Here is a 13,978-nt window from a genome sequence, read left to right on the forward strand (position 1 = left end):
GGAAGAATGTGAGGTTATTCACTTTGGTAGGAGAAACACATGTACAGAGTATTTCTTAAATGGTGCGAGGTTGGAAGGTGTAGATCTATAAAGGGACCTTGTTGAGAAGTCACTGAAGGCTAAAATGCAGGAATAAGATGTTAGAAAGGCTGATGGAATATTATCCTTTATGTCGGAGGATTTGAGTACAGGAGTAGTGAAGTCTTACTTCAATCACATAGAAGCTTGGTTAAACTGTACCTGGAGGGCTGTGTGCAGTTTTCGTCTCCTTAACTCAAGAAAGATATTATTGCCATCGAGGGGGTGCAACAAATGTTCACCAGGCTTGTTCCCAGGATGGTGGGGATGTACTATGAAAAGTGATTGGGCAAATTGGGGCTGTACTGTCTCAGAATTTGAAGAATGAGAGGCTCTTTGAAGAGTTGATTTAAGGGATAGGAAAGATGCAGGTTAAGATGTTTCCCAAGGTGGAGGAGGTTTAAAACTGGGGACCTAGCTTAAAAATAAGGAGGGTGCCACATAGGTCTGAGAAAAAAAAAATTTATTTTTCGCAGAGGGTTCTGAATCTTTAGAATTCTCCACCACAGGGGATTATAGAAGCTAAAGCTTTTGAGTTTGTTGAAGGTAGAGATTGATAGATTTCTGATTAAAAGTGGCATATAGAGTTATGTTAATAGGGTGTGTAAAAGGCTTTGAAGTGTTTGTTCAGCCATGTTTGTTTTGAATGGTGGGGCAGGCTCAATGGGCTGAATGGCCTACTCCTGTTCCGATATTCCTATTAATGACCACATTGATCGAGTCCTAAAAGTCAAAGCTGCTAGACTGGGTCTACAATAGATGGGTAGGGAACAAACAGGAAAAAACATACTTGACCTCATCCTGCCTGCAGTAGATGTATCTAACCATGACACCATTAGTAAGATTGACAAATACATAGTCATTTTGGAGATAAAGTCAGTCTTCTCTATCGTTTATGTGTCAATATCACTATACCAAATGAGATAGATTTTGAACTGACCTAGCAACTCAATAATGTGAACTATCAGCAGCAGCAGAATTGTACTTCAATGCAATCTATAACAGCAAGAGACAGTATATTCCCCACTGCACCATTACCAAGTCAGGGAATTAATCTCTGTTTCTGTGAAGACTGCTGGAGAACATGCCAAGAGGAGCACCGCAAAATGAGGCATCTAATTGGTGTAACTACAACACAGGACTACTTGCATAGCAAACTTCATAAGAAGCAAACTAGAGGCAAAGCTGAGATGCTACACAACTAACAGATCACATTTAAGCTCTGCAGAGCTGTTACATCCAGTTATCAAAGAATAAAGAACAGAGAAAATTACAGCACAGGAACAGGCCCTTCGGCCCTCCAAGCCTTCGCTGATCGAGATCCTCTGTCTAACCTGTCATCTATTTTCTAAGAGTCTGTATCCCTTTGCTCCCCGCCCATCCATGTACCTGGCCAGATATATCTTAAAAGATGCAAACATGTCTGCGTCTACCACCTCCGCTGGCAACGCGTTCCAGGCACCCATCACCCTCTGCGTAAAGAACTTTCCACGCATATCTCCCTTAAACTTTCCTGCTCTCACTTTGAACTCATGACCCCTAGTAATTGAGTCCCCCACTCAGGGAAAAAGCTTCTTGCTATTCACCCTGTCTCTACCCCTCATGATTTTGTAGACCTCAATCAGGTCCCCCCTCAATCTCCGTCTTTCTAATGAAAATAATCCTAATCTACTCAACCTCTCTTGATAGCTAGCACCGTCCATACCAGGCAACATCCTGGTGAACCTCCTCTGCACCCTCTCCAAAGCGTCCACATCCTTTTGGTAATGTGGCAACCAGAACTGTACACAGTACTCTAAGTGTGGCTGAACCGAAGTCTTATACAACTGTAACATGACCTGCCAACTCTTGTACTCAATACCCGGTCCCATGAAGGAAAACATGCCATATGCCTTCTTGACCACCCTATTGACCTGAATTGCCACCTTCAGGGAACAATGGACCTGAACACCCAGATCTCTCTGTTCATCAATTTTCCCAAGGACTTTTCCATTTAGTGTATAGTTCGCCCTTGATTTAGATCTTCCAAAATGCATCACCTCACATTTGCCTGGATTGAACTCCGTCTGCTATTTATCTGCCCAACTCTCCAGTCTATCTATATTCGGCTGTAATCTCTGACAGTCCCCTTCACTATCTGCTACTTCACCAATCTTAGTGAACACCACTAGTCACAGGTCTCCAATTTGAGAAACTCCCTTCTACTACTACTCTCTGTCTCCTGTTGCCCAGCCAGTTTTTTATCCATCTAGCTAGCACACCCTGGACCCCATGTAACTTCACTTTCTCCATCAGCCTGCCATGGGGAACCTTATCAAACACCTTACTGAAGTCCATGTATATGACATCTACAGCCTTTCCTTCATCAATCAACTTTGTCACATCCTCAAAGTATTGTATTAAGTTGGTAAGACATGACCTTCCCTGCACAAAACCATGTTGCCTATTACTGATAATATGACGGTGGACAAATAAACAACAGGAGAAGATTCCACAAATACTGACATCCTCAATAATCCTTTCATATCCTCTGACCTGCTCTTGTATTCACAGTATTTAGTTGGCTAATCCAGTTCAATTTCTGATCAACAGCAACTCCGAGCTATTGATTGTGGGGACATTCAGCAATATGGATGTAATTACATGTCAAGGAGAGATGGTTAGATACATTCTTTTTTGGCACTGATATGATGCAAATGATACTTGCTATTTACCAGCCCAAGCCTAGATGTTGTCAAGATGTTGGTGCTTATGGACATGAACTGCTTCAGTATATGAGAACTTGCAACAGGTGCTGAACAATGTGCAAACATCCACATTTCTGACCTTATGATAGAAAGGTAGTCATTGATATAGTTGAAGATGGTTGACCCTAAGAAACTGTTTTGAGGAATTCCTGCAGTGATACCCTGGAACTTGGACACACAGCCTGTAAATACCACAACCAAGTTCCTTTGTGCTAGGGGTGAACCCAACCAGTGGAGAATTTTCTCCCCAATTCCTGTACTAGGTCAGATGGGGTCTGCAATTTCCCAGCTGTCAAAAGATGGCAGCAGAATAGGATGCTTCATTTGAAGATTGTCTGCTCCGCCTGTTCTTCTTTTTCTTCTCTTTTCTTCCTCTTAGTGTTTTCTCCTTCTTCTTCTCTGTTGACCTCTGATGATTCCCGACCTCCAATGAGTGATCATTCCTGGCCTCTGATAACAATTCCCGGCCTGGTGCGGCAGCCTCCCGGAGTAGCCTCCCAACTTGGCATGGTGACCTTAGAACATAGAACATAGAACATAGAACAGTACAGCACAGAACAGGCCCTTCAGCCCACAATGTTGTGCCGACCATTGATCCTCATGTATGCACCCTCAAATTTCTGTGACCATATACATGTCCAGCAGTCTCTTAAATGACCCCAATGACCTTGCTTCCACAACTGCTGCTGGCAACGCATTCCATGCTCTCACAACTCTCTGCGTAAAGAACCTGCCTCTGACATCCCCTCGATACTTTCCACCAACCAGCTTAAAACTATGACCCCTCGTGCTAGCCATTTCTGCCCTGGGAAATAGTCTCTGGCTATCAACTCTATCTATGCCTCTCATACCTTCTGACATCCTGCAGCAACTTTGTGGCATGAGATCTCTTCACATAGCATGGCGACTTACCAGCCTGACAATAGCAGTCACCCCATCTATGGCAGCAGCTGCCCAGCATGGTGTCCTCAACCCAGCATGGTGGTTTGAAGTGATCTCCCAACCTCATGATCCTCAAGGTGAAGCCTGGCGTGGTCTGGAGCTAGGGCCTGGTGCCAGAAGACCCCATTAGGCTGTGCATGCTTGGTTCCAAGACGGAGGTAGAACCAGAAAGTCCAAAGAGTGCAACAGAAAATATAATTGGGTTGTACACATTCTGCCGACTGGATTTTTCATCCTTACTTGGTCTGGACTCCAGAGTCATGGCAATGTGGTTGCCAATTAACTGCCGTCCTGGCAATTAGGGATTGGCAATAAATGCTGGCCTGGACAATGATGTCCACATTTTAAAAAAATGTTTTATTGGAAAGCCTCAAACTCCAACTGGCTTGTTAACCATGATTTGGTTTTCATAAATACAAGTTAACTCTGCCCATTTCTAAATGTCTAGTCATCACATCATTCATACCAGATGCTAACATTTTCCCGCACTGACATCAAGCTAACAGATCTGTGGTTATCCATTCTCTCTTTCTCTCTCTCCCTTCTTGAATAGTGGGATTGTATTTGCCACCTTATAGAATTTTGAAGGATTTTATTGCTCTTCTTTCAGTCACTGGATCAAAAGACGGGAATTCCCAAATTGTGGCATTGTGGGTCAGCCACAGCAGGTGTTCTGCAGCAATTTAAGAAGGCAGCTCACCATCACCTTCTGAAGGGCAACCGAGGGCAGGCAAGCCGGCCGGCCGGCCAGCCAGAGACACCTACATCCCACAAACGGGTTAAAAATAATAATCATGAATACATCTGATATCGCTGTAGCCATCTCCCTCAACAGTACGGAACGCAGCTCATTTGATCAGAGAGATTTCTCTAGCTTCAATCCAATCAACTTTTCAAGAACTATCACTTTGCTAATCCTCAGCTTCACAAGTCTATTGGTTGCCTAATATTTCTGGGAGATTATCATCCTCCATGGTGACAAGCACAATTTATTTGTTTAGATTCTCTGCCATTTCCCTGTTTGCCACTATAAATTCACCTATGGACATCTAATTGCAGCATCTAAGTGAATCCATAGATGATTTTATTAAAAGTCTTTACAGGCTATTGGAGAAACGTGACCGTGGTGACTTAAAATTGGAGTTCAATAAGGACCAGATCAGTGGAACTCTCCAACACAGGAGGCACCAGGTACTAGAAAATCTTCACACTTTTCACAACCAGGAATTCTTTCTTCTGTGTAAAATGGTGTACATTGTCCTTACCATCACTCAAAAGGTGAAAGAGGTTAAACAACAAAAGGTCAAGAAGAAGACTGTAGAAACATTGTTGGGCTCTGTAACCTTAAAGTGAAACCTACATAAAGAGCAGAATCTCCTGGAGCTAGGTACGTAGGATTAAAGATTTTGTTTTGTGACAACCATGAGAGGTAAAACTTTGACAGTAGTAGTTTGGCTGAAATGTTTTCCACCCCTATCAAAAATAAAGAGCCTCCAGATTCCAAGTGACAACAATGTTCAAGACAAGAGGATGTACAGTAATAGACAGAAGTGCCAAGGACTGATATCATGGCCCCCAGTGCTCCTCCTGGCCCTGACTCCCAGCCACGGCCTGAACCAAGCACCATCGTCTCACAACCAATGCAGCCAGCATGACCCCAACATTGATTCTAGCACACAACAGCCCCACTTTACCTGCACACAACAGCCCAGCCACAGTCTCTAGCTCCTGATGCATTCCCACAGCATTCCTCACCCCATCCTAGGCTCTGATCGACAATGAATGGAGGTATCTGCAACTGAATTAAATCAGTTTGCTAGACTCCACATTCATTAACTATCTACACTGACTTAGAGCCACAGAGCTGTACAGCATGGAATCAGACCCTTCAGTCCAACTCATCCGTGCTGACCATATATCCTAAATTAATCTAATCCCGATTGCCAGCATTTGACCCATATTCCTCTAAATCCTTCCTATTCATATGCCCATCCAGATGCCTTTTAAATATTGTAACTGTACCAGCCTCCACCACCTCCTCTGGCAGATCATTCCATCCACACACCACCCTTTGCATAACAACGTTGCCCCTTGGATCTCTTAAATTTTTTCCCTCTGACCTTCAAACTACATCTTCTAGTTTTGGACTCTCTCCACCTTGTCTATTCACCATATCCATACCCCTCATGATTTGATAAATCTCTGTCAGGTCACCCCTCAGCCTCCAACACTGCAGGGAAAATAGCCCCAGCATATTTAGCTTCTCACTGTAGCAAATCCTCCAACCCTGGCAACGTTCGTGTAAATCTTTGCTGAACCTTTTCAAGTTTCACAACATCTTCCTATAGCAGGCAGACCAGAAGTGCACACAGTATTCCAAAAATGGCCTAATCAACGTCCTGTACAGCTGCAACATGACCTCCTAACTCCTATACTCAATGCAAGCATACCAGACACCTTCTTCACTATCCTGTCTACCTGGGACTCTGCTTTCAAGGAACTATTCACCTGCACTCCCACGTTTCTTTGTTTAGCAACACTACACAGGAACTTATCATTAAGTCTATAAATCCTGCCCTGATTTGGCTTTCCAAAATGCAGTACCTCACCTTTGTCTAAATTAAACTTCATCTGGCACTCCTCGGCCCATTAGCCTATTTGATTAAGATGAGGCCTCACTTTAGGGGCTGAAGTGGTCAAGCAAAATGTTTGACCCTCCCACCTTCCAAAGAAGATACCCTGATAACAACAACGGGTATTGGATCAATAAACGATGAATCTCCAGTGACACAACCGAGGAAGTGGACAAGCCAATTTCACCGAAAATTCAATTTCAAATTCAAATGAGAAAGCCCAAGGTATTCAAGTTGTCACAGTTACAGACAGAATAAGAATTAAACTTCATTAGAACAAATTGACAATGTGGTATATAATGCCACGAAAGACATGATTGAGTGGAGATAAATAATATCCCAACATGTCTCCCCCAGTTCTCAAAATGAATATTATGGATTAGTGTCATTCTGCTGCCTTTTCCCTATTAATAAAACCTAGAATTCTGCATGCTTTATTAACTGCTCTCAACCTAGCCTGCAACATTTAATTACTTGTGCAAAAATGTACCCAGATCTCTTGCTCCTGCAAACCCTTTAGACTGGTTTATTTTATACTATTGCCCCATGTTCTACCAAAATGTGTCCCTCATACTAATCTGTATTCATCTATCATATGTCTCCACCAATTTGTCAATGCCCTTTTAAAGTTCTGCCCTGTTCTCCTCAGTTTTCAAAACTTCCACTAAATTTGAATGAACCCACATATTCAGTAAGCAATTCAGAATAGCCCTATATATATACATTTTAGTAGCATTCACAACCTCGTCAATACTGAAGCAGACCATCTCCAAATGCAACAAGATCTGTACAATACTCAGGCTTCAACTGACAAGTAGTAAGTAACATTCACACCACACAAATGCCAGGCATTGACTGACTATCTCCAATAAGAGACAATGCACCCCCAGCCCCTTGACATTCAATGGTGTTACAATCATTGAATTTCTCACTATCAATATCCTGAGGTTACCATTGACCAGAAATTCATTTGGACTTGCCTATAAATAAGGCAGCCACAAGGTCAGGTCAGAAGCTATGAATACCACATGAAGTAACTCATCTCCTGACTAGCCAAAGTTTGTCCACCAACAACAAAGGCACAAATCAGGTATTCCCCATTTGTCTGGATAAGTGCAGCCATGAAGGATGTCCACAACCATCGACTCACTCCACCACTGACACTCAGTAGCAGCAGTGTGTACCGTTTGCAAGATGCACACAGTAATTTGCCAACAATCCTAAGACACGTTCCAACCTCACCACCACTTTCATCTAGAAGAACAAGGGTAGCTCATTCATGGAACATCACCAGCTGCAAATTTCCCTTTAAGCAACTCAATATTGACTTGGAAACATATCACCACTCCTTCACTGTCAATGGTTTAAAATTTCCGGAACTTCCTCGCTCATAGCTTTGCGAGTCTTGCTACAGAATAGGGACAGCGGTGTGCAAGAAGGCAACTCAGCACCACTTTCTCAAGGGTAACTCGAGAATGGGCGACAGATTTTGGCCCAGCCAGCGACGAATTTAAATTAAATTCTAAAGTACGTCGCTGGCTTTGAGATGGCGTGGTTCAAAAACTTGCGATGTAAAGAAAAATCTTTCTTTTATTAGAAAAGTTTATGTCTATTTTCCAATTAAGTGAGCAGCTTCGAGGGAGCAGACAACCACATGCCGCAGACAGACCTGGAATCATTCATCAACAGGAACTAGTTAAAGAGTGCGAGACCAGATATGCTGAATCATGTAGGGAAGCATTAAGGAACCGGGTCCATCAGAATCATAGGAAGGGAGAGATGGTGAGGAGGGGAGCACCGTGAGGCGTAGGAAAGTATTACGGTCTGGTACAAATACTGCGGGATGGAAACTGCTGATACTGAGACTGGGAAGCCTTTAACTGTTACTACTTCCTGTTCCCTGTATGCTCGGCTGTGATGTTGCTGGAGCTGAGGGGAAAGAAGCGTGTTTGCAGTAGTACCGATGCACTGGAGGTCAAGTATCAGCTGCAAGTGTCACTGAGCGCGGTGATCAACCTGGGCTCTTTTCGAGGCTGAGTTTGAACCCCGTTTGAATGGGACCGAAGAAAAGGAAAGTATTGACTGCTCAGCCTGGGGCGAGGGAAAGGAGAAGCGGGCTGACTGTGGAGCTGCAGCCTAGTCTGGGACAGGCAGAGGAGCCAGAGCACCGGAGGCAGCAGCTGCTGCTCCCGGAGGAGCCTCCGGTCACCAGCGTCTACTTCGACAAATTGACACACCGCAGGCTATCCTCGGGCTTCTTCAATCGACCTTGTGTGACCTTGGCCAAAGAGTTTCTGGGACAAGTCATGGTCCGAAAGTTTACGGATGGTACTGAAGTGAAAGGCAGAATAGTGGAAACTGAAGCCTACCTGGGCGGTGAGGACCAAGCATCCCATTCCCGCGGGGGCAAGCAGACTCCGAGGAATGCCGCTATGTTTATGACTCCAGGCACCATGTATGTTTATCAGATCTATGGGGTGTATTTCTGTTTGAATGTGTCCAGTCAGGGAGATGGTGCGGCCGTTCTGGTACGATCGCTGGAACCTCTGCAAGGATTGGACACAATGAGACAACTTCGCAGCAAGCGGAGGAGAGAAGCTGGGAAGCCCCTCAAAGATCATGAGCTATGTAATGGACCCTCGAAACTGTGTCAGGCGTTAGATATCACCAAGACGTTTGACAGGGGGGACTTGGCTACAGCTACTGAGATCTGGTTGGAACCTGGCCTGGAAGAAATAAGTACCTCAGATATAGTGTCCACCAGCCGTATTGGGATAGGCTATGCAGGGGAGTGGGTTAACAAACCCTTGAGATTTTACATAAAGGGCAACAAATGTGTGAGTGTTGTGGACAAAGACGCTGAAAAGATGAAAGACTAGTTGGGTTGTGCCATTAAGAATTCACTTATGGTGCCCTCGTTTTTCATTGTCTGTTCTGAAGATTTGTTTTTTTTGCTGACAAAGGCTTCAGACTTTTAATTCTGAGTAACAGCCTGTTGAAAACACCAAGTATAATGTAATATTCCAGGAATTCTGAATGTTCTGTTTTATCTTTACAGGGAGTTGAATTGAAAACATCTTAAATGCATAGATTGGTTCAAACCCATCACTCACATAAAACCAAGAGTACAGAGGCCTCCTCAGAAAAGAGGAACTTGCCACAATTTTTAAAACCACCCTGAATGAATAAAACCCTCTCATATTCAGATACATAATGATGCATCAGATCCTGAGAAAATACTTCATGAAATGTGTATTATTATATCTTAACTAATTTTCACAATAAAATGCCTTGTTTATTTTTGCAACGTCTATTATTTGACTACAAAACACAGAAACCACTTAGTCCAACAGGTCTATAATTTTATCAAGCAATTCAAAACTAATTTCATTGCTCCTTTTTCACCAAAGCACCTTGGGTTTTTCTCTTTTTCAACTGTTTATTCCATTATCCTTGAAAGATGCAATGGTTTCTACCTAAAATAAGCAACTCCATTCCACATAATTATGCATATAAAGAAATTTCTCCAATCCTCTGTACATTCTCTTAGTGGCAATTTTAACTTTTGATTCCACTTGCTCTTTCTTTCTTCTCAAGAAGAAATATTCTTTCCCTAATCAATATCCAAATGTAAGAATTTTAGAATGTTCTGTTGTTTCTTCTCCTTATTCATCTGTGCTTCAGTAAAAATTGACCCAGAATATCAGGCTTAATCTTCATAACTGCAACTTCACATCGCAAGCATAATTGTGATCCATTGCGTTTTATGTTCTCAATGGATTTAATGTTTATTGCGTGATATAACTGTCATAAACTACACACAATACTAGGTGGCCTAATCACTGCCTAGTGTTTGCTTTTTATCTCATTGTTTCCATAATTATGGCTTTATCTTCCTGCTGTCACTTGCAGAAAATCATATATTTAAACCAGCAACAGTGCTTGTTCTTCAACTTTCGTTATGTGCCAAATCATATATTTTGCATCCCTTTGTATAAGGTATCATATTTCTCCACAGTTTCTTAATTGCATCCACCATGTCTATCCATTCACCTAAACTGTCTCTTCACTAGATCTTTCAACTTACTTCTTAACAAGCCTGCATCCTGTGCTTATAACCAAGTAATCCATATAAACTGAAAACAAAAGTGGATTCAGTATTAAAACCTCCTCTGTTAAGCTGTTGACATTGGTAAATCAAGAGAATTAATCATAAACTAGAGACAATAAGGACTGCAGATGTTGCAAGGCAGAGTCTATGGTGTGAGCCTGGAAAATCACAGCATGTCAGACTGCATCTGAGGAACAGCTAAGTCAACATTTTGGGCCGAAACCCTTCATCAAAATTGTAGTTTTGGCCCAAAACGTTGACCTACCTGCTCCTTGGATGCTGTAAGTCCTGCTGTGATTTTCCAGAATTAATCATACGCCTCTTTTCCTGCCAAGCAATCAAGTCTTTATCCATTATTTATTCTTGTAACACAAACTCCCAGTGTTATAACTTTTCAAACAAGTTCTGGAAGACCATGACCACTGTATTCCTTTTATCTAATTAGTCATTTCGCCAAAACTGTTATAAATCTGTCAAATACAGCTTGCTTTTCATAATTCTGCTGGGATTGCACCAACTTAGGCTGCTGCTAATTTTGCTTTACGAGGTTTTTTAGTGAAGGCCTGGAGTTGATCTTCACGGAACTCACTTCAATTTTTTTTCAAATTCTCAGGGAAAGTAGATTGGTATTATTTGGGACTGTTTGGCTGCATCGTACAACTGCAAGAATATGACTCGTCAAACCACAAATATGTTGTCTCCAGTGAAGGAATAGATGATGCTACAAATTGTATATCTATTTTGTTGGTGTCTCGAGATTCCAGAGGGATGATGAGTTTATGAGAATATATATTCTTGGTCTCCCAAAATCTTCATTTGCTTCTGTGGCATTATAGACTGACATAAAATGGACTAGCGTGGCCTTCGCTAGGGAATTGGCCATCTACCTGCAATATCTAAATCTCAAGATGGAGTAAGAATTATTGTGTTTCAAACTAATGGATGTTTCATTGCAAGAGCTCACATGTCCATTAATGACATTACCAATATGCCACTGCCTCCTCTATTCTTATTGCATGTCTTCATATAGTCAATTGTATCACATTTCTTCATACCTTAAATTGACCACTGTATGCTGAGGGTGATCCGGCATTCCCGTATGAAGAATTTTTATTTCTAATTCCCACGGGACAAGATGACAAAGTAGTATAGAATGCATTAAGATTTCCAGTCTCCAAGGTAAAAATACCTTAAACATTTTTGCTTTAGGCTTTTTTTCCCCCCCAGACAACACCTGGGGATTAGTAACTTCAATCTTTCAGCAGTGCATCATGCATAAAGCAGCTGATTGATCAGCAGGATTGGCCACTACTTAGTTCTTGCAGAGACACAGTTCCTGTCTGCACATTGGGATGCTCTTCTCCATGTTTTGTGGAATTTCCATCGCACTGAATGGTATAGACTTTGAAAGGATCTAACAACTCCAACAGGACATCCATGTAGTACTGCAGATCATCAAGCAGCAGACTTGTATTCAGCAACGATCTTTAAACTCAACCGAGCATATCCCGTAGTCTACCATCACCATCAAGGCAAGGGATCGACTCTAGTTCAATGAGAGTGCAGGAGGGCGTGCCAGAAATGTACTTAAAACTAAGGTGTCAACCTGGTGAAGCTGTGGATATTTTTAACTGTATAATTTGCTAACTTATAAGAGGTCTGTAATGGTTCTTTATCAGAGGGAAAGTGATAATGTATGTTTTTGCTTCTTCAAACAAAGCTATAGATTCACCAGAAATGGGCTCCTGTGGCACAGTGATATCATCCTTTCTTTTGCAGCCAGAGACCTGTGTTCGAGTCCCACTTGCAACACCTCTAAACACATGGATTTCATGCAGGGATTACTTGGGTATGGAATGTGCAGCAATACGGTTAACTCTGAATCATCCTCTGAAATGGCCAACCAGCCACTCTGTTGTATTTAGCTACTACAAAGTTTGGGGAAAAAAGAAATAAACCTGCATCAATAAAGGCACCAGAAATAACTATGGCACACACAGACATGTTATTGCAACAAAATCCTCCTTAATAATACGTTGGGATTAACTAATAAATGGGAGAGCTTTCTCACAAACTAGACAAGCAACAGCCTGACATGGTCATCCCTTTGGAGTCATATACTCATAGGTACAATCCCCAAGGCCATTCCATCTCCACGACAGACCCCCCAGAGGTGGTATATATCTGGAGATAGTTGCCATGGGAGCCCTCAACATTGGCTCTAGACCCATGAAGCCCAGGGCATCAGGGCAAACATTGACAAGGAAATGTCCTGTTGATTACAACCTTCCACACCCACTATGAGTCATCAATTAATTGATCAGCTTGTTAACCATCACTTTGAGGATGCAGTCAGGTTGGCATAGACATAGAATATACTCTGGGTGGGATACTTCTGAGCCATTGTTCATAATGGACATTGTAGTACTGATCAAGCCGACCAGTACTAAAGAACACAGCTGCTAGCCTAGTGTTGCAGCAGGTGATGAGAGAACCAATAAAAGGGGGAAAAAAATCTCAATCTCATACTCACTAATCCACAAATTGCAAATACATCTGCACATGACAGTATCAATAGGAGACACAACCCCACAGTCCTCGTGGAAATGTACTTCTGCCTTAACACTGAAGATACTCTCCATCATGCTGTATGTGCTGAATGTGAATGACTTTGAACAAATCCCACAACTTAAAACCACGATCGCTCAGTTCCTGATATGGGGTCAAATGTGGACGAAAAACCAGAATGCAAGAAGGGAAGTGAGGATATCTGCCCTTGACATCAAAGCAGCATTTGATAATGTATGGCATAAATCAGCCATAACAAAACTGGAGACAAAGAACAAGAGGGAAAATTTCTTCACTGGTTGGAGTTACACCTAGCACAAAGGAAGATGGCTGTAGTTGGAGATCTATTACCTCCATCCAGGATATAACTACAGGCATTCTTCAGGGTGCTTTTTCGTAGGCTCAACCATATTCAGCTGTTTCATTAATAATTTCCTTTCAGCATGAGATCAGAAGTGAGGGTGTTTGTTGATGATTGCAAAATGTCAGCACCTTAGATGCTGAAGAAGTATATAGCAAGTTCTGGAAAATATCAAGATTTTGGCTGAAAAGTGGCAAGCAATGACCATCTCCAACAAGAGAGAATCTATCTACCATTTTTTGACATACAATAACATTACCATCACTGAATCCCTCATTATCAACATCCTAGAGGTTACCATGAACTAGACTAGCTGCATAAATAAAGTGTTTACAAAAGCAGGTAAGAGGCTGGGAATCCTACACTGAGTAGCTCATATTCTGACTCCCCCGAGTCTGTCCACCATTTGGAGGGACAAGTTAGGACAGTCATGAATACTGCCCACTTGCCTGGCTGGGTGTACCTCCAACATCATCCAGACAAAATAGCCCCCTTAATTGGCACCCCATCTATCCTTTGCAATATTCACTCCTTCCAT

At 42.3% G+C, this 13,978-nt stretch overlaps 2 protein-coding genes across 2 annotated transcripts in view; one reads left to right on the top strand and one right to left on the bottom strand.

Moving 5' to 3' along the window:
* Window positions 1–13,978, bottom strand: part of si:ch73-340m8.2 (proto-oncogene tyrosine-protein kinase LCK) — a 136,424-nt gene that overhangs the window by 99,932 nt on the left and 22,514 nt on the right. The gene's annotated exons all lie outside the window — the stretch shown is intronic.
* mpg (N-methylpurine DNA glycosylase) lies at window positions 7,941–9,702 on the top strand. Its single transcript, XM_048530686.2, has one exon. It carries the CDS (start codon window positions 8,455–8,457, stop codon window positions 9,277–9,279), a length of 825 nt encoding a protein of 274 aa, XP_048386643.1. The 5' UTR covers window positions 7,941–8,454; the 3' UTR covers window positions 9,280–9,702.

Source organism: Stegostoma tigrinum, chromosome 4, assembly GCF_030684315.1.
Source record: "Stegostoma tigrinum isolate sSteTig4 chromosome 4, sSteTig4.hap1, whole genome shotgun sequence".
NCBI lineage: Eukaryota > Metazoa > Chordata > Chondrichthyes > Orectolobiformes > Stegostomatidae > Stegostoma > Stegostoma tigrinum.